Source organism: Lepisma saccharinum, chromosome 25, assembly GCF_977018435.1.
Source record: "Lepisma saccharinum chromosome 25, izLepSacc3.1, whole genome shotgun sequence".
NCBI classification, from domain to species: Eukaryota; Metazoa; Arthropoda; class Insecta; order Zygentoma; family Lepismatidae; genus Lepisma; species Lepisma saccharinum.
In genome coordinates this window covers 28,849,492-28,871,616 of record NC_139253.1, presented here as the reverse complement: position 1 = coordinate 28,871,616, position 22,125 = coordinate 28,849,492, and the positions used below count along the sequence as shown (strand labels likewise).

General features: G+C 38.8%; 1 protein-coding gene across 3 annotated transcripts in view; it reads left to right on the top strand.

The window, feature by feature from the left end:
* The window catches only part of LOC145978594 (lachesin-like), a 262,283-nt gene that overhangs the window by 223,835 nt on the left and 16,323 nt on the right, over nucleotides 1-22,125 (top strand). For all 3 annotated transcript variants that reach the window (XM_083111307.1, XM_083111305.1, XM_083111306.1), the window contains exons 8-9: nucleotides 2,893-3,020; nucleotides 9,161-9,338. In XM_083111307.1, the coding sequence (XP_082967433.1) occupies nucleotides 2,893-3,020; nucleotides 9,161-9,338 (306 nt within the window). The remainder of the gene's footprint in view (nucleotides 1-2,892; nucleotides 3,021-9,160; nucleotides 9,339-22,125) is intronic.

Sequence of the window (22,125 nt, the reverse complement as noted above, 5' to 3'; positions counted from 1 at the left end):
GAACTGGACCATTACAGGGGTGGCGGAATCATGGTGTGGAGTGGGCCATCCTGGGGTCTCACACGCCCCTGCATGTCTTCCCATGGGGTACCATCACAGGTGCGATGTATCAGGATGACATCCTTGACCAATATGGTCATCTGTTTTGGGGTGCAGTGGGCCCTGAATTCATTCTGATGGATGATAATGCTAATCCCCATTGAGCTGGCATAGTCAACATGTACCTTGAGACTCAAGAAATCAGATGATTCGATTGGCACAGTCGCTCACCAGACTTGAACCCAATAGAGCATGCATGCGCCATGCTTGGCAGGCAAATTGTATGTCGTCAAATGGCTCCAAGGCCCATTACCGAGCTCAGGGAGGCACTGGTCCACAAGTCATACCCTAGCCACTTCTTGATAACCTTATCCTCAGCATGCACTCGCATTGTGGAGCATGTCCTACAGTGCGGGGAGACCACACACACTATTGATATCCCTGTGCCTTACCCTGTTTCCTGGACTAACACATGGGTACATTTCCTGATTTTCACACCCCTTTGCATTTTCGTCCCCGTTGCCCACTCTGTACCTTTTCTCGCACTGTTTTCAGTCTGATACCATTTGCAATTCAACCTTCAATCCATATATGGGTGGTTCTCCATGTTCCTCTTGTGATAAATACCTTCAACAGAATTATCCCTAACTTATGTACATGAGTGTATGTTTGTTGATGGGGTGGTTGGTGGAAAATGTTGAAGTTAGTGTTGTTGCTATTGGTGTAGATGGAGAGGATGGGGGAGGGGGATTAACAGTGATTGTTGATTCTGAAGTTCATTGGAGAAAGGGGTTGAGGTTTCGCCCATTTAAAAGCAGATGATAATGAGACTTGCAGGACTTGTGTGTGCATCAGCGTATTTTGGACCAAGATGTTTGTAACGTTGAGTGGGGGACTGAAAGGAACCATAGGTCTATCCAGGGCATCCATAGTGACAGGGATTATTGTGGAGGATGGGGAGGGTGTGTTTGATTTTTCTTCACTCTGAATTATATTGGTTACTAGTATAGAAAAGGTTGATGTCCAGTTCTTTTTTTGGGTGGTATGGTATAAATCGGAAGGAGATTCCTTTTGTTTCTTTGTTTACAAGGGTGTAGCGGTCCATGGTTAATAGTAGTAATGTTACATGTACATAGCATTCCGTGACATTCGCTACGAGACTCGGCGGCAAGTGGCCCGGCGTCAGCGATTGTCTTTCTCAGTGAAAGGGGTCCGCGACAGTCACACACTACAGTCTGTTTTTTTGCTCTCCCTGCCTTCGCTCTCTTTCCCTTTCTGTTGACATTGCAGACTGATGCCAGTATAATCCTCCCTCGGAAGTTGTGTTGTGTCGTGTCCGTGTGTTGAAGATTGTGGCTTAATGTGGCACCACAAAAGTTTACATTACAACAAAGGATTTATCTTGTCGAGTGTTACTTCGGAAAGAGGAATTGTGGAGAAGTGCGACGATGTTTTGCAACAAAATTTCCTGGTGTTCCCGTTCCACATAGGACCGCTATATTAAACCTCATAAAAAAAGTTTAGAGTAAAAGGGTCAGTTCTGAATAAAAGTGGAAAGAGAAACCCACGTTACTTACCGAGGAAAAACTCAATGAGATAGGTTAGGACTAAGGTTAGAACAGTCTCCTCGGAAATCTATCCGCCGCCTCTCACAAGAAACGGGTGTTTCAAAAACCACAGTATTTAGAGCTGCTAAAATTCTTAAATTTAAGCCCTAAAAAATAAAGTATACAAAGACAATCTGCATACCATCAGTGAGTTAGAAGACAGTATTGTACAAGAAATCGGGAGAATTACAGTAGACGAACTTGCACGTGTAAATGCCAGTTTCCTTCGGAGATGCCAGGAATGTGTTGCAGCAGAGGGACATCATTCTCAACACCTTCTGTAGTCAAGGTTAGTACACAATATGAAAACTGTAATTTTAATAGCAGACTCTAGCGACTGTCGTGGACCCCGTTCACCGGGAAAGACAGACAAGCGCTGCCGCCGGGTCACTTGCCGCCAAATCTCGTAGCGAATGTCACGGAATGCTCTGTAGTATATCCAGAAAATTGAGAATGAATGTACTTCTCATGATGTGTTTTGCACTGTTAAACCTACATTGGTCACCCACTGTCCCTAGTTCCAGGTATGTGGTTTTTATGTTGTTATTTATCAATTATTGTTTTGTCAACACCCTCCATCTGTCTGAGTTTCTAACCTTCCTATTTTAAAACCCATTCTCTGCCACCATGCGTGACCATCGTATTTCTTCTGTGTCCCACAAAGGGTTAATATGAGTAGAAAGTTGTGATATTTTTCCATTAAGTAAAGACTAAAGAAAAGAAAACAATATAATAATTATATTTTATTTGACAAATTTTTTTTTTGCCTATATGTCCTTTCATATATGATGTTTTGGGTCTGACTGTAGAATATATTGTTGGTAAAATTAAATTAAACCATAGCAAAGTATAAGTAAATACCTTTTAGCAGGTATTAGTTAGCCCTCCAAGAATTCAGAACCGAAAGCTTTAGCCCCCTCCAACTTTTTATTCAAACTGAATTAAGGAACATTTTGTACATAAATCTGAGTTCACAAAAGTAACTGATACAGTGGCAAAGAATAATTCCACAGTTTTGTGTATTACCAGGCAATGCAATGTATGTGCAATACAGGAAAGCGTAATATCGAGAAATGTAAACTTAGGGTTTTCTGTTTATGTGCACTTAGTGATGCTGTAATATATATTAAATTAATGAAGATTTTTAAACAAATAGTTGATGGAAATAAAATATATAGCTGTTTTTAAATATGAGATATAAAGGTATGAAGTAGTTTTTCTTGATAAATTCATATTTTCTTTTAAGGTTCTCCAAGCCAAGCAACAGTCAAAAAGAGTGATGTAGCAGAAGATGGCAGAAGTCCACGTCTTGAATGGGTGATAGAAAGTTTTGCTCCAATTCTTGAGTACAAGTTGATGTACAGGAAAGTTAAGGTAATTGAAAAGTTAACAATATGTTGTACTTAGCTTTGACCCCATTAAACTGGTAAAAAAGTAGTAGTCATAACAGCATGGCAGAGAAGCATTGATGCTGAGGAATTAGTTTGAATAAACTCATCTAGACAAAATACACATTGTTGCATGAACCATACTTCCGTGGCTATTGAAATTGAAGACTCACTGCTATGCAGTGTTGCAAACTTCAGTGTAGGTAGCCAAAATTGCTTCACCCTGTATAAACATTGCTTTTGGAAATTCCAGATTTGCTATTTATAACTTGGGAGTGGATTTTTGGCCATAATTGGTAAGAGTGTCGACCATACGGCTACAATGTAATCTGCCATCTTATTTCACATGAAAATGCATAATTTTACCTTTAGCACATAAAACACATATTTAGGTAATAAACAAAGAATTTACATATTTTGGACATTCCAGACAAAATATTTTTTAAAAATTCTTTGTGTATTTAGGCAAACAAAGAATTTACATATTTTAGACATCCCAGACAAAATATTTTTTTAAAAATTCTTTGTGTAAATACATATAAATAGACAAAATATGTGGAAAATTAGTAAATTACTGTTCTATTTCGGACTCCACAACATGCCGGTCACTACTTCTGGTGTTGTCTTGTCAACCATGTGGCAAGGCAATTCATGCAGAACAATGTTCTCATGACGACAAGTTGCAATAGGAACCCATATGATGGGCATTCTAAGTGTTCACAATATTATTTAGGTTTAAGTAGAATACTCAATGAATTAAGTATCTGTTTTGTTGAAATAGTGATTTTACTTTCAATGTTATTCATATATGTTTGTTACACATTCTTTTCAACCATAGGCGTGCGCAGACCCTTCTACTGTGGGGGGGGGGGGGGGGGCGGCAAAAGCCAGGCGGAAAAGAAAAAAAATTCATCTCACTTGTTTAAATTTTATTGCATTGATGGGTGTGTTTATATATACACCCCTCCCCTCACCCCCCACACATATATTAATACATACCCATATACATACCAACAGTAAAAATCATATAAATTGGCTCTCAAATGTGCATGTTCCTTTTCCTCAAAACAATTGATCATGCACTTAAGAGAGAACCTTTTAGCAGCAGTACTTCTCTCCTCGTTAATTTAAAATAATAAATTTTCACATCCAAATTTTTGCAAAATGAAAACACTATCGATTTAATATGGCGAAAAAAATTTCATGGAGCGCCATATTATTATCTTTTACAATTTTTTTCATTTAGATCGTTTGGCATCCAGGGTTAACTCCCGCCGACCCCTAGCTACGTCTCTGAACTTGACAAGACCGCAAGAAAAGCAGACATTGCGAGCGAAGCAAGCAATGAAATTTTACAAAATGTACTTATATTTGTATAAAATATGAAATCAAGGGGGCAATTACAGCTCTATCCCCACCCCCCACAGGTGCTCTTGGCGGTCTGGAAGAAATAATGCAAGAAAGACGTGAAAACTAATTCCATTTCGAGTATCCTTTTGTCCTGCTACTCTTAGATTCTGCTAATCTTGCTTTCCTTTACTTCCATGTTTGCCCCCCTAAAATTGATTTCCGTTCAAGGTTGGGGGGAGGCTGTGGTTGCGCCACTGTACCTCCTTCCCCCGTAGTTGCTTTGAACTTTCATCGGCTTGAAAATACTTAATTTTCTATAAGAGTATAATATTGTTTAATAACGCCGATAAGATTCATCTATCCTAAATTTCTAGGTGAAAATATAATAATATAGGGGCATAGATGTCTGGAAGGGGGTCAAGGATTGCCACATCTTTCCCTCAGAAAACGAATGTCAACCAAAAAGTACGTTTTCACATGTATAATTTGATTTCAGTCATAATAATTTACATTAATTGTTATAATGAGGATGCAGGAATGCGGTAATTTCAAATTCAAGAGGTGTCTTTTGAGGGGGCAACACTATTATTGGGGTATTATACCCCATGGAAAAATATCTTGCTTGTCTCTTTGTGGAAAAAATCTGCGAACATCCATGATTAGAGGGGGGGGCATTTGCCCCCCCTGCTCCCCTGTGCGCACACCTATGATTTCAACATGTTTCAGCGAAGACAAAGATTTATTCTCAATTACTTCCTTCATCTTCACTCGAAGCTCTCACATCCATCGTCTTATCATACTGTCTCCAATGAGAGAATGCTGGCTTTGTACCGGCTACATCCTCATGCCACGAGACCATTCAGTGTTCATGCAGACTAGATCCTGTCAGCACTTGGTGTTGACAGTGACCTTCCTGGCGTTTCTCCACTCATAGCGCCTCTCCCAACTTGAGAGTTTCCTGCACCTTCGATCAACATGTCATTTACTGCTCTCCCAAAGGCAGAAACACCAATGGTCGAGTGCCAGCAGCAGTTTTAAGAGCTTCACATTCAGTACCCTAATTTTAATGTGTTTTACACGGATGGGTCCAAATTTGCGGAATCAGTAGGGTGTACCTTTCTGGTGGACTCTGAAAGTCACAGTTTCATCTACACGGTAGAACTGTATGCTGTCCTAAAGGCATTGGATTTCGCAGATATTCACATTCTAAAGAAATTCATTGTATGCACAGATTCCACCAGTGTGCTCCAGAGCCTGGAATTATCGAATTCCAGACATCCTGTAGTGCAGCGTATCTTTAGACATCTAGTGTCCTTGTGTGCCAGAGCTGAAGTGTACTTTTGTTGGATCCCTAGTCACGTGGGCATCAAAGGAAACAAAGCAGCCAATGCTGCTGCCAAGTCTGCTGATGCAGACTGCGACATTCTCATCCACCTTCTGCCAGTTAGGGACCTTCAGAATGTTTTTTGTTGTTCCATTCTTAACCCCTTAAGTGTGGAATTTGTTGAACAAGTCGCTACGGGAAAATGTAGGTTTTTAGTCAAATTCAGTATACTCCCTCCATATTGTGCTGCTGTAGTGTGGAAGGTTACTGTGGTGTATATAGTCACACAGACGTTTGGTGAGATAGTTCTAGCTGTAGTAGGAACAAAAAATTGTAGCAAGAGAGGAAAAAGAGGAAGAAGACTAAACTAATTTTTCTCTTCTTTCTTTTCGTCTTCTTTTTCATCTTTTTCCTCTGTTGCTCCTATTTTTCGTTTATACCACAGCTAGAACTATCTCACCAAAGCTCTGAGTGACTATATATGCCACAGTAAATGGAATATAGTTGAAACAAGCCTTCCGCACTACAGCAGCACAATGCGGAGGGCTTATATATATGCCCTCCACACTTAAGGGGTTAATATGTGGCAAGCCAAGTGGGATGGGACAAGGGGGAACAAGCTTCGAACTATCAAGCCTGTCACTGATGCTTGGCGTTCCTAACCCTGTTCCTTGTGCTGAGAAGAAGTGATCTTAATATGGCCCCGAATCGGACACAGCCATCTAACGCATCGTCATTTGCTTCAAGGACTTGTGCCATACTTGCAACGTTGTTTTAAGTCTTCGACACATTCTTCTCGAATATGCCGATTTTAATCATCTCAGACAGAGTTTTATCCTTCCCAAGGACTTGTCATCCATGTTGGGTGACGATGTCAGTGTTTTAGCAAATATTTTTATTTTTTTTGAGAAGAGCAGGTCTTTTCCACTGTCTCTGAGGTAGTTTGTAAACCAGGGGCGATTCCTCCATGTAGGAAGTGAAAAACTTCCTACATTTCATTTGTACATATTTCGAGTTCTCTACTTTTTAGGTGCATTTTATAAAATTATGAGTGCAATGTATGTATAATTAACTAGATTAGCTACTGTCAAGAATTGACTGCTTTCGCATGCACCAGCAGCAGCTCAAAGATGGTCATGGGCTTTCTGCCACTTGCTGAGGAACTGCGGCAGTCATCCTACAGACAGATGGGTGAGGGGTGGAAGGGACAGTGAAGGGGGGGGGGGGGGGGCAGAGAGGTTGCGAAGATCGGCAAGAACTGAGGAACCAGCAAGTTTTTCCTCAATCAGCATGCCAACCCCAGCAAAATGGTACTAAACCAAGCACACTTTGATATTTGTTGACACTTAGCATCCTGCTTTTGGCCTAATGGTAAAATCTACCATAATCTGCAAACGCCAGTCCCTGGGAGAGGGAAATCAAACTCAATGGAATATGTTTTCAGGAAATAGAAATAATATTATGTCCAAATCTTATTTCTACTTCACCAGCGGACATGTTTAAAATGAAAGGGAGTATGCCCATCCAGCGGCAAGCTTTTTTACAATCATGCCACGATCCATCCTCTATATTTTCTTCATCCTGCCCAATTTAGTTCGTCAGGAGATTTTATGGTAGGAAATCGGTAGAAATTTGCAGGTAAACAGTTTTCTCAAACCTTCTTAAGTCCTATGTTGAACCCATGTTGTTTGTTGCACAATTTTAAAGAATTTTGGGGGAAAATTTACACTATTACATAACTGTTAAGAATAAGTAACGCAAGTTCAAAACTCTAGAAAAGTAGATCCAGAATTAAAATTATCCGAAAAAAAGTAATTAATAATAAATCCTAGCTCAATTTAGAAACATTTAGCATAATTTCGAACAGTGGCGTGCAAAATGCGGGCTTGGTGGGGGTTATAACGCCCCCTTTGGCCCAGCATTCCTAAGAAAAAAACTTCAAAAATAAGAAAAGCTGGCAAAATGAGAGCCAACTACCCCAAAAAAGTGCCCATAACTCCTCCCTTCTGAAAATCCTGGGTACACCACTGATTTCAAAGTTGAAGCATCACTTTTTGTTATTGTGATTACACTCAATGACAGGGAGGGAGAAGAAAAATCGAGATTCTTGAAAAATCTGAAATATCGTTAATGTTATTTTCATCGGTTTTTATAGGTTCACATTTAAATATTTCATAGTTCAAAGTGAGGAGCAAGGGCTCCTTGCCATACCTTGAGCATGGGCCTGCAGCTAACATTCTAAATGCAAAGGATAGTACAAGCGATATGCATTTTTCAAACCTTCCTTGGTTTACAATAACTTCTTCCTACACTCTGAAAAAGTCACGAGTCGCCACTGTTGTAAACTATCCTTACCTTATTTATCTTTTTAAATTTGAGGTAAGGGTTTTAGACAAGGGGATCTTCCCCACATTCATTGAAGGGTGCAAAATGGCCTGATGTGCTGATGCACCCAAAAATTTTAATTCAATCAATCAATCAACCATCCACATCACGACACACTTCCCATCTGTCGGCAGTGGCGCGAAAGATGTTCTGGAGCATTGCCGGTGTTATGGGGGCACCAGCTTGTGTAATGTGTTTTCAGAGCTCCTCCAATATGGTAATTGGTTGGGTGAATACTCTTCAACAAGACAGGGCACCATGCCATTATGCGTTAGATATCCGTACATTTCTGAATGCTCACTTTTCTGGGAGATGGATTGGATGCAGGAGCTCCTGATGTGGGTGGTGTGTTCCCCCCTGACCTCACGACCATGGACTTCTTTGTGTGGCAATTTATCAAAGAATATGTGTTCGTTCACCCAACCCATTACCACATTCGAGGAGCTCCGAAACTGCATTACACAGCTGCCCCTGCCTTAACACCGGCAATGCTCCAGAACATGTTTCACACCACTGTTGACAGATGGGAAGTGCGTCATGACGTGGATGGTGCAAATGTTGAAAGTAATGTGTAACGAACATATACCATTAATAACGTTGCGAGGAAAATCACTATTTATAAATATATACTTAATTTATGGACACCCTGAATTTGTTGCAGTGAACATCCCACTGAAAAAATAAACAATCTGGTTCTGAGGAACTGTCTTGTCACAATACATGCAAATTGCACCACCCGATGAATTCATGTTATGTAAACACTACCTTCTACAGTGTTATGAAGAAATTGTGGAGATAATTAGATCTGCATGTGACATAAAAACTGTGGGTCAGTCAGTAATTTTGAATGAAAATATTTTTAACTTTTAGCCACATATTTCCACTGTTTTCAGAACATAAAAACAATAAATATTTGTCAGATTTTTAGCACCTAAAAATCCACTCCCTATTTATAACATTTAAACATTCATGAAGCAATCTTGTTCACTGTGTTCATGAAACTTTTCCAGTGTAATGTTATAGCATGAAAAAGGACTTGAGGAGTCTATGCATTTCTTTCTTTACAGGGTAACGGAGAATGGACTGAAGTCACTAAGTCACCTGATATTGAGATCCCAGAAGGAAATATCTACACTGTCAGTCACACGCTGAGCAATTTGGAACCAGGAGATTATGAGGTTATGCTTTCATCCAAAAATACTCATGGCTGGTCAAGGGATTCTCCTGCTAGTCGAGTTTCAACAGGTATTGAACTCTTAAAGTGACATGTACATGTATGAAATATTTCTGTGGCAAGCATGATTTTTGTTACTGTTAGAAAAGAGTGCTTGAAAATTAATCCAGAAGTTCTTTCCACTTTCACTTATCACAACAATGCATTTTGAAGTTTGTTTTCTTAAGGTTTAAAGGCCAGTTGCTTTTAAGTCTATACATTTTCTAAATTATGAGAAGATCTGTGCAACAGGGGCGATTCCTCCATGTATGAAGTGAGGAACTTCCTACAATTCATTTGTACTTATTTCCAGTTCTCTACTTTTAAGAAGTTTAATGTGCATTAAAAATTCAGAGCGCAATGTGCATGTTCGTTACTGTTTGCTCTCACTCGCTTGCTCCAGCTACTGCCAAAAACGACAGTCTTCTCCCTTCCCTGCTGCTGGGGAACCTTGATCTTCCACCTACAACGAGATGGGTGAGGGTTGTGTATGGGAGGGGGAGGGGTTGCTCAGTTACATGGCCCAGCGAGGAAGAAGCACTCGCTTCCTCATTCAGTGATATCAACTTTAGCATTATCGTTTTAAACCCAGTATAATTTGAACTTCGTTGGCACCTAGCATCATGCTGTGTTTGGCATAATGGTAAAATCGAGCATCATCTCTAAACGTGTGTACGAGGTTTGGCTAGAAAAAAACCGGACTGATGCTATGAAATCTTTTATTCGGCATTTTGTACAACAGGAACTCCTTCAAAGTACTCCCCTGCACGATCTGTACACCGCTCCATACGAATTTTCCATTGCTGGAAGCAGTGTTGCCAGTCATTTTTGGAGATCATGTTCATTACATCAGTCGCTTTTCTTTGCACAGCTTCTACTGTCTCAAATCTGGTTCCTTTTAGGGCGGACTTCACTCTGGGGAATAAAAAGAAGTCACAGGGAGCAAGGTCCGGTGAATACGGTGGATGTTCTAACACTGGGATGCCATATTTAGCCAAAAATGTCTTCACTGACAGGGCCGTATGGACAGGAGCATTGTCTTGGTGCAGAATCCATGACTTCCGTTGCCACAAATCAGGTCGTTGTCTTCTTACTCGCTCACGAAGGGTTTTCAGCACATTAATGTAATGATGTTGGTTTACAGTTTGACCCTCGGGTACCCAATGAACGTACACAATGCCTCGAATGTCGAAAAAGACAATCATCATGGCTTTGAATTTGGACTTGCTCATGCGAGCTTTCTTGTGACGTGGCGAACTCTGGGTCTTCCAATGCATTGATTGGCGCTTTGTGGCAGGGTCGTACGTGAAAAACCACGATTCATCACAGGTTATCACTCTCTCTAAGAATGTAGGGTCTGTTTCAATGTTCTTCAAAGTGTCCGTACAAATGTTCACTCGAGATTCCTTCTGTTCCAATGTCAGGTTCCTTGGCATGAGTTTTGAACACACTTTACTCATGTTCAAATTCTCGTATAAAATTTGTCGAACACTTTCTTTGTCTATTCCTGTGATTTCAGCAACTGCTGTAATGGTCAATCGACGATCTTTTCGAATCACATCACTCACTTTTTGAATGTTTGTTTCCGTTTTCGACGTGCATGGTTGTCCTGAACGTGGGTTGTCTTGGATCATTTCCTGTCCTTCTTTAAACCGTTTAAACCACACAAACACTTGTGTGCGTGATAAACACTCATCCCCGTACACAGATTTTAACATGTCGTACGCTTCTGTTGCGGATTTCCCCAGTTTGTAAAGGAACTTCATATTGACACACTGTTCCATTTTAATACTCAGCATTTTTCCGACGGAGCACAGACGCACGTTCCGCTTTGTCCAAGTGCCACAGCGAAACTGAGAGGCCTGCACCCAGGGCAATTAGTCATTCTGTAGGCAGGGTATGGTAGTATAGAATCATGCATTGCTCAACCTTCGCGCATTCGTTGTTTGGCAATAGCAACATCAATCCAGTTTTTTTCTAGCCAAACCTCGTAATTCAATGGAAGATACTTTGAGGAAATATATTTTTTAAAGTTATATCTTATTTGTACTTCTCCACCAACAGACTTGTTTCAAACAAAAGGAAGTATGACTATCAAAGCACAAGCTTTTACAATCACATCCTCTTCTTTTCATCTTTTCTTTATCCTTCCCGATTTAGCAAATGAACATTTTATGAAATCAAATCTGCTGAAAGTTGGAGGTCACAAATGAAACATGAACCGCCGTTCCCAATCGTGAATTTTCTCCAACTTCTTCAAGCACTATACTGAATCCATTGAATTGGTTTGTTGAACCATTGTAATTGATTTGATGGGCGAAATTATCAAATGTTGCTTAACTATAGTAAATAATGTATAAACAAAGTTCTCCATACCAAAGTAGTTCTACAAATTGAACTTAAAACTATATAATTAGTTGCGTTTAGCATAATTTAAGAGTTGAAGCAATGTTGTTATCATGGGATTGACAAAACGCACGACGGCAGGCTGGGAGGACTCCACAAATGTCGAACCATAGATAAACGTATTACATACACGCAATGTGTTTATCTGTGGTCGAACCAATCAGTTTGGTCCACTCAAAAGGGGGTGCAGTGTTGCAGCTAAATGGAATGGATAGTACAAGTGATACGTGTGCCTTTTCAAAGTATTTCCTCAGTGTGTTTACCATAACTTCCTACACCTTAAAAAAGGCCAGGAGTCGTCACTGCTGTGTAACGAAGCTTTATATGATCAACTGTTGAAATGTTTCAGAAATACTTATCAGTTAAACAGTAAGAATATATTTTTTCCTCAAAAATATATTTGTTATGTTCCTGTAACTAAAGAACATATTTTTAATTTGCTTTAAGAATGTGTATTGTCGTTATGCATTTTCTTTAAACAGAACTTATCTTTCCTTGAACACTTTCAGTACAAATATGGGAAGTTTTGTTGGCAACTATCGCCAACAGCAAGAATTGAATAACCTTTCTTTTTTAAGTGGCGTCGTAAAACAATTTCTGTTCTGAACTTTCTCTTCAGTGAAAAATGGTAAATTAACTCTAGTAGAAATTCCATTTATGTTGAATGACTTTTTGTTTGGTTATGCTTAATCATGGCTTCATGTCCAATCATGGTTTTTTATGTGTTTTTATTTTCTGGAGCTCAGAGTTTTTCTTTCAAAATAGTCCCATGACCACCCTTAGATTGGTGTCAGTCTTCTGGGTTAACAGGTTCCCCACTAGGGATCAAATCTCTTCCCTCACTCTCCCTCTATTCACAAAATTATATTTTTGCCAAATGTAATACCAATTTCAACACCTCCTTTGGACCTTATAATCAGGATTCATCATAGATACACTGGATTAATTTTGCCATTCGCTTGTGCTTTTCTGTCATGGAAGTTATGTGCATGATGATAAAAGCTGAATATTTTTTGTCCCTAAATGTGTACAGCATGATTTTTTTAAAAAATATATGCTGGACAGAAAGTATTTATTTATGTTAATTGTAAGTATAATTTATCATTGCAGACCATACATTTTTAATAGTTTAATATTAAATGGAAAATTTGTATAGTGTATACTACAGATAGTAAGTGTGAGAGATTTAACCAATGTACTTGTTATTATTTTCTGTTGTTTTGGAATTTCTAATGCGATCACTGATTGATTTGTGCGATTTCCTTTTTTACATTAAGCTTTGTTACTATAATCTGGCAAATTTAATTTGCAATAAATTTGATTCAATTAACATCAATTCATAAAAATTCAATAATATATATTACCTCAGCATTATAGTATTTGAAGTGTAATATTACAAATATGCCATATTTTTCATTTATTAAAATTCTCCTTCCATATTTATAATGTTAGTGAAAATTGTTTTGTTATGTGGAAATACAGCCTGCTACCCCCTCCCCCCCACACTCACACAATATATATATACATACACTACATACACCTCTGACAACATGACATGACAGGTGGTATTTTCCATTTACAACCTAAGTCCTCATGATGACCAGTGTTACCATTTACAGTATCCAAATTATAACAGTATGGCATGCTCTTTCTTAGCTCTTGCTGGTGTTAGACACTGGACTGTGATTCTTAGTTGTCATCTGGCCCATAATACACCAAACTAAGTTGGCAAACTGAAAACTGAAATCAAGTACTCGCCTCTACACAAAACTGTTTTCTATGATGTTCTCTTAATTTCTGTGGCCACTACCAGCACCCTCTTTGAAACTTTGTGTACTGTTTTTTGGTCGAGCTTCTGTTATTTTTAGTTGTGCAGCATGCATGGTGAACTGTTGCTGTCTGCTATCGAGTGACTTTGTCTGCTGTTCTTTGGCAGTAATGGGATCCAGGATGTCTGCCCACTGTCAATGTTTAATTCATGTGGGAAGTGTATAATAGTTTCCTTTCTGTGTGTCAGATTGTGAGCTGTATGTCTGATAACATGGTGGTGAGCCAGCTCCAGCCCCCCTTTTTTTCTGCATCTGTTAGGTGATGCTGAATTCTTTCATTAATAGATCTGCCAATGTAAGCTCACATTCAGCATTGTAGAAGTAGGGAAGAACAAGCATGGGCATAACTTGGGACCTAATTTTGAGAGGACAGAAACAAACCGGGCCTAATTTTCAGGGTGCAGAGACTTGGGGCCTAAATTAAAGGGACAGAATCAAACTTGGGCCTAGTTTTGAGGGGGTAGAATCAGACTTGTGCCTAGTTTTGAGGGGGCAGAAGCAGACTTGGTGCCTAAATTAAAGGAGCAGATTCAAACTGGGGCCTAGTTTTGAGGGGGTAGAATCAGACTTGTGCCTAGTTTTGAGGGGGCAGAATCAGACTTGGGGTCTAAATTAAAGGGGCAGAATCAAACTGGGGCCTAGTTTTGAGGGGGTAGAATCAGACTTGTGCCTAGTTTTGAGGGGGCAGAATCAGACTTGGGGTCTAAATTAAAGGGGCAGAATCAAACTGGGGCCTAGTTTTGAGGGGGCAGAATCAGACTTTGTGCCTAAATTAAAGGGGCAGAATCAAACTTGGGCCTAGTTTTGAGGGGGCAGAATCAGACTTGGTGCCTAAATTAAAGGGGCAGAATCAAACTTGGGCCTAGTTTTGAGGGGGCAGAATCAGACTTGGTGCCTAAATTAAAGGGGCAGAATCAAACTTGGGCCTAGTTTTGAGGGGGCAGAATCAGACTTGGTGCCTAAATTAAAGGGGCAGAATCAAACTTGGGCCTAGTTTTGAGGGGGTAGAATCAAACCTGGGGCTTAATTTTGAGGGAAGCGACTTGAAAAGTTTTCCATCCCATAAAAACAGCATCCAGGATGATTATTTGCTAAATAACTGTCACGTTTGTGAAATCACAAATATTACTCTTTATTACTTTGCTTCTCAGGTGTCCTAACTTGTAAATTTTAATAAACCTGAAATTGGGGGAAAGTGCCCCTCATTGTCCCCTCCAAGTTTTGCATATGGTAAGAAGTATCGTATTTGCTAATCTTGTCAGCTATTTTGGCAGCTGGTTTTGAGCTATATGATGTAAGGGTGGATTGTTTTGGTTAGGCAGTTGGATGGTGGTGTTAGGATGTTAGGTGAAGGGAATACCAAATTAATAAATTGCACATGAACCAATTTTTAACTTGAATCTGTGTGTATCCGTATGTTGTGAAAATAGTATAAGTTAGTATATAAATCAATTTGAACGTGGCAAGGAAGCAGGACAGTGATAAGAATTCTTTCATTTCTTTTAAAAAAGTAAATAATAATACCTTTGCTTGGTTTTGGTGCATGTTTTTAGTAATCAGTAGTGTGCATGAATTAGCCTAAACATGAATCACACACACATTAATTACAACTGTGAATTCCAAGTTTTTTTTTCATTCATGCTGGATTGGTAATCTGGTAGTTCTGAATAAAATACAGATAGGACAGGTAAGTTTATCTTCTGGAATTTTATTATACATGAAAATTGAAGAAGTTTTGGTGCCTTAGTAATAAATGAATGTTATCCTCTTGGAGTGTTTAACACAACCCACTAAGAATTCAAGGATGATAGGCAGTGATGTGCTGTAAACTATAACTCCACTACTGTATCGGCCTCCCCGATGGTGCAGTGGTAGCGTTATCACATTGTAATGAAGGGGTCCTGGGTTCGATACCCAGTGGAGGCACATAGTGGTTCGCAGTGACGTGCGGTGACGTCAACACTTGGGGTAGCAATCAGTGGCATGCTCAAGGGGGTGGGGTTGGTGTGGGTCATACCCCTCCCCCCTTTAGGACACAGTTCCTAAAAATAGAATGTCAATAACAGGAAAAGATTGCAAAATGATGAATGAGTACTAAAAAAAGTACACGTAACCTCCACCCCCCTTCGAAAATAAAAAAAGATTTGATTTGACCACTAAGCCAGAGATCCTGGGTTCGAATCTCGGCTTGACCATGGGTATTCTTTGAGTGTGTCCCTTCATCAATTATATTGTATCATCTTTGCGATTAGACAAAAGTGGCGGAGAAGCGAAGTAAAATAAACCAAATCAAGCAATCAATCAATCAATGATTTGACTTGATTTTTGTTACTTAGCACCGCTTTTTTCTCATATTTGGTTAATTGCGAAGATCATACGATAAATTAATGAAGGGACAAACACAAATAACACCCATGCCCAGGTCGGGTTCGAACTCGGAACTCCTGGTGTTGTAGCACGCTGTGATAACCACTCCCCCACGGTTGGTTGATTTGGTGTTTTAATTTATGCACAGAAACAACACCGGTAACAAAACACTTTTTTGTAGTTTCTTCAATAATATTCATTTGGCTTCTTGAGTTCTGAGATACATTTTTCATTTCAAATTATTTCATTATTCACTGCAGAGTAAAACACACGAACAAGAATGCGCGCTCATCACAGGTTCGAATCCCAACCTGGATTGTTCGAGGTCCCTTCATCAATTTCATCATATCATCACTCATCCTCATTTTCGCGATAACCAAATGTGGCAGAAAAGCGAAGTAAAATAAACCAAACCAACATCAATATGAACGTGCGTTCTCTTGCCCAAATAAATACATCCGTTGGAGGCCAAAAAATTAGTATATTTAAATAAAACACTACTAAAACGAGAGCGAGAGAGAGACTGAGCAAATATTTGTAATTTAATCATTATATATTCCATATTTGAAAAAAAATAAAGAAAGAAAGCATAACATTATATACACATAACACGTTCCCATTTCATAAATAATAAAAGTACATTCCATAAAGGTCTGTAAATACAGAGAACATACGTAAGTACTGCAGAAAATTTTCCCTCGAGTTCTTTAGAGGATTTACAAAGAATCAAGGGAAACCAATCCCCTATCTGTCCTAAAGGAGATAGACTGGGGGACCTGAAACCACGGGCTTTCAACCATTTCAGCGGGGGCGAGGGGACAAGGGAGGTAGAGGCAGAAATCTTCACTTTTCCTTCGGGAGACCATTTCTACCTGGAACTGGTATGGCAGAAGAAGAGCGAGCTAGGCCAGTTTTGCCCGCGGATCACACCGAGGGACAAGAAGCGCGTGAAAAAGAAAGTGTTGCATATGAACTGTGGCTTTAACAAGACAATAAATATTGTGATTTGAAAACAATTATAGAAGTGAGATTGATTAATCTATCTCTGCTAGACTAGCTACTCCTCAGTGCACGTCACTGGTGGTTCGATCCCACTTTAAACTGTAAGTGCAATCCTGATTAGCCTTACTGTGCATAAAGTGGACTTAAAACACCAAACCAATCAAACCAAATGCAAAAGAATCTGTGCAGACCTGCAACTTCTGTGCATCATACTCCAGCATGTAGGGTAGGGGCAGAGTGGAGCAGGTTTTCTTATGGCCCGAGTTTAGCAGTTGAAGGGGAAGGTGCACGAAGGATTTTGGCCGAACATTCTTTTGTTTGTGATTCCTCTATACACTGTGCATAGTTCACTTTATAGTTTACACAATATATGTAATCAATGGACACTACACTGTAGTGTAGTTATAAATTAAATCTGTTACTGATTACTATACACAGGAAGAATGCTTACATATCTGTGTACCTGTTTATTTTATTCAATTCATAATTGCCTGCTGTTGTTGGATTGCCTGCTGTTGTTGCATTGCCTGCTGTGTTATCTGCTGCTGCTTGGTTTTACTTTCTTAAGTTGTGGAAGCTACATGTGATGGGATTGTCCATTTGTATCCAAAATCCTAACCACCAAGGTTAAAAAGAAGTGGATTGCCTTCCTCTTACCACCTCACCAAGGCCCTCTGACTCTTCAGCATTACCATAGCACACAAACCCAATTCCAAGATAGCCAGTAGACTTAGCAAGCACAAACGATACTTCCTCAATCCACTGTGGACAGTGTTAGTGCAAGGTGCATTACATTGGCAGATCAACCCCTGTCTCAACAAAACCGCTGGCCTAGCAAGACACATCAGCTATAGCAATCACCAAGCATGTAGTACACACCCTAATTGATAAAAATAGATACCATTATGCATTTTCCCCACAAACTAAACAATGATAACTGACAAGCTCATACGTTTGACTTCCACAAGTAAAAACCAAGCAGCTGCACATGACACAGCAGGCATTCCAACAACAGCACACATAGTGGCTGTCAGTGTGACAACGCAGACTGAAAGTCTACGAAGTGGACTACTAAAGTTCCAATGTGGTTGGTGACAGTGGCCACAGAAATGAATTTAATAAAATAAACAGGTACGGTAATATGCAAGCATGTTCCATGTGTACATTAATATCGTACTACATCTAAAGTCCTGTAACATGAAAAGTTACATAATGTCAGCTTGTATCAGCTTAAAACCGTCTTATCCACATTACTAACATTCTCTTTTGAGCATCACCTGCTAAGATAACATAAAAATGTAGAGGAGGGAAACACTTGACTGAAGTAGCAGTTTGGTTTCTTTTCCTAATTTGCTATGTTCTGATTATGAGCCAGACTAACAGAAATCGAGAAAGAAATTTTCAATTCCATTCCATCACTGTTATCCATATGCTTTCATTAACAATTGTACTCATGTATATATCTTAATATGAAACCTCTATATTGTTCAGAAATGTTATTTTCTTCTGACTTCATTCATTAACTTGTGACAGTTTGAGGCTACATATAGTTTCATATTCAACAATGCCATCTTAATCCATTTCTCTAAAATTACTCATAATTGTAAATGCTCACGGTCGCTCAGTCATTAAGGCATCTGACTACCATGCAAGAGACCCGGGTTCGATCCCCAGTGGGGGAGAACCAGGACTTTTTCAACCTGTTGAAGAGGCTCCGGCGCCCACCTAGCATTGTATAAAGTGGGTACCTGGAGGAAAGGCGACCAGGGGCATGATGCTGATCACGTCACCTCCAGCTCGGCCGAGATCAAGAAAGTGTGGAGCCCTAACCCCACACCCCCTATACGCCTTCATGGCATGGTGCAAAGTACAGGGGAGCACTTAATTGTAAATACTTATGTTTCACCTTGGGGGATTTCAGTTTTCAAAAAGGAAGAGCTACATTTGTTTCTTATGTAATACATTAGGACATAGGTGTCATTTAATTGGAAGAACAGTTGTTTCTTTAGAGCTGCATGCTATTTTGTTGTTTGAATGTTGTTATGTAGACTGTACAAATAAACAAGGGAATAAGTACAAGATTTTAATAATTTGATAGATAAAAGTGGGAATTCTCTTTTTTAGTTAGTGTAATGCTATGATTGACATTGCTGTGCACAGTTTATTAGTTACTTGTCTTTTTTAAAAAAACGAAATTGAGCATAATTTAAAACATATTCCAAGTTATTCTCTTTATTAGGTCACTTGTCAGCATATATGGTGCACAATTCAATGTATTTCTTTTTCTGAAGGAAGTTCTTACCAAGCAATTTGAAACAGCATTAGTTCTAACAAACAATCAAAAAAATAAAGGAAATAAAAACATTAGCTGCTAATACAATTTTTCTGCTCTACCAGTTGAACTGTAACTGTGTTAAATTAAAGATAACGTAATATATATATCTTCATTGCATGTTGCATTATCTTATTGCCATTTGCCACTGGACAACCTCATCTGAAACTACACAGCTGGTAACTGTGAATAATTCCAAGGCAGTTATTACTAGTAACACCCCAACAGAAACTGAGACATAACCACTATTTTAGGGTAGGCGTAACAAACTTTTATAGCCCCATAACTTGCTTGCTTATGTAGGAAGTGTGTGTACCTTCTCAATTCCAGATGCTTTACAAAACTTCAGCACTATGCCCTCAACAACAAGAAGCAGTAAATTTGCAGGAACCAGTAGTTTTACAGATGACCTTTCTTTTAATACGAGACAGAAGCCCAAAGTGGATCAACAACTGGGCATGGAAACTATGGAACAAGACTTCCAGCAAATTGAAATGCCAGGTCAAAAGAATTGTGGCCCTGTTCCCCTGACTGCCTTTAGGAAAATGAAAACCCCTACATTTTGTGCATTTATCTGAAACCAACAGACTCCCTTTTCTGCATTATACATTGTCTTGGAATTTCTAATGTACTATTTAAACCAATTTCCCATTCTAACATAGAAGCATTTTGTTATTGTGTGTTGAGGTATATAGTCGAATAAAGTGGTTGTCCAATCCTAATTCTTGACCCTGTTATAAGCATGAGTATGCTCTATGTATTGAAAGCTTTTCCATCTCATTGTTATACATTCTGGTATGTGCCCACAAGTAACAATGGTGTAACTTTGCCTGGACTGTAAAGCAGTATGCACGGGCAGAACTTTTGAAGCTGCTTGTCAAGAATTAAAAATATATTTATTGTTATTGCTGCTGATTATCGACTGTATATAGATATATTTGTGTGTGAAACTAAGTGTATTGCAGAATTGTTATTATTCTTATTATGGAAAACTAAACCCCATGATGTAGTCATTTGAGAGACAAAGCCTGACAAATGGTTTTTCATTGGATGATTAGGTGACATGTAGTCAGTGCATCGAGTCTCATTACTGTTGTTTTCTGGCTTTCAAGACCAGAGTCTGTTAGTATTTCAATTGTCTTCACAACACCAAACTTGTAGTTTCCACCACCTCATATCCTAATTATTATGCAACTAAACATATATTGATACAATAAGTCCAGCAGCAGCTGGTGGTTTTGAATTAGGTGAAGAGCTAGAGGGGAAAAAATGGGATATTAGAGGAAATTTGATCAATAGTTACACATACTTATTCGAAAATGAGATTTGTAACAAGTATGTGTAACTATATTGATCTATTTTCTCTATTACCCCACTTTTCCCCCCTACTAGTCCAACTAATTCAGAGCCAACAGCCACCACTGGTTTCCACTGGGGATCGAACCTGGGACAGCTTGCACCAAGGACGAGTGCTAACCATTCAGCAGTCCAGGAGCTCATTGCGTCTCAAAACATTGACTTGACTAGAGTTCGGGTAGTTCCACCACCTATGCTCACAATGATACGAGTAAATCAAATTTTGCAAATTTCTTTGTTTTAAATTGTTATAACTGCAATTGTACACTGTAAGATAAGAAAAATTCTCTTTACTGTTTTCATGCGGGTATTATAAAGTTACCATCAGGAAGTAAGTAGAAAGATAGAAAGTCTCCAAGAACCATTGGGAAGGGCATGTGCATATATTACAAATCTATATAAACAAAGTCCAAAGTAAACTGTAATTCTTTTTTTTTTCATAAAATTGCTAACTACTAACTCTCTAGCCTTCTTAAACCCAAAGGTTTATGGCTGCAGCAACACAAGCCTTCCATCTGTCCTTATACTGGACTAGATCAATCCAATCTTTTCCATCCTTACTAATTTCCTTTAGGTCAATCTCAATGTTGTCCTCCCATCTCTGTCTTGGCCTTCCTACAGGGCTCTTACCATCAGGTTTCCCAATAAGAATCCTGTAAACTCCTCTTTCCTCTCCCATTCATGCCACATGGCCTGCCCACCTAAGTCTTCTTGATTTAATTATTATAATGGGTAAAATTACATTGTTGAATTTATTTTCCATAATATTTTAGTTGTGAAATAAAAGCAATCACAAACTTTCAAAGTAGAATTTTGTAGGGTATTGGAGCCACTGTTATGCCTATGTGTGTGTGTCATTCTAATGCATGGAAAGTAGATATTAGGTCTCCTCTGCACAAGAGCTTTGAATCTACTATTATTGCATGGGATTTTGTGGTGGTGGTATTATTATTAAATGTCATTTTGTGCCAAAATTTCTTCTCAAATCGCTTTTCGTATGAATATAGATGAAATATATGAATGTAGTTTCCACATAAAGTAAATGTAAATTATACCTTCGTTGCCAGAGTTGTTGTAAATGGCCCATATTGTAATTGCGCTTTCTTGTTTCCTAATTTTAGATATATTTCCTCCTCCTTACATTAGTTGCATGAAAGTAATAAACTGATTAAATAATAAAAAAAAGTCAACCATAAAAATTCCACTTTACCACTTACACAAGAAGATATAATCCATCTATCTATCTATGTGAATATAGATATTCACTGAATAATATACACTTTTGACAGAGTTTATGGCTGAATCAAACATAATACAGTGGAACCCCAATTTTACACACCCAGATTTTATATTTTCCTGCATTATACATTCAATCTTCATGATCCCAACATAGCAAAATGCTATGAAATTTTCCTCGACTTTACATTTTCCCATATTTAAACTGAAAAACGTAAAATTGAGGTTTCACTGTCAATTAACGTACAAATTTAGTACATCCAATTTATCAATGATAGGAAGAATTCTTTC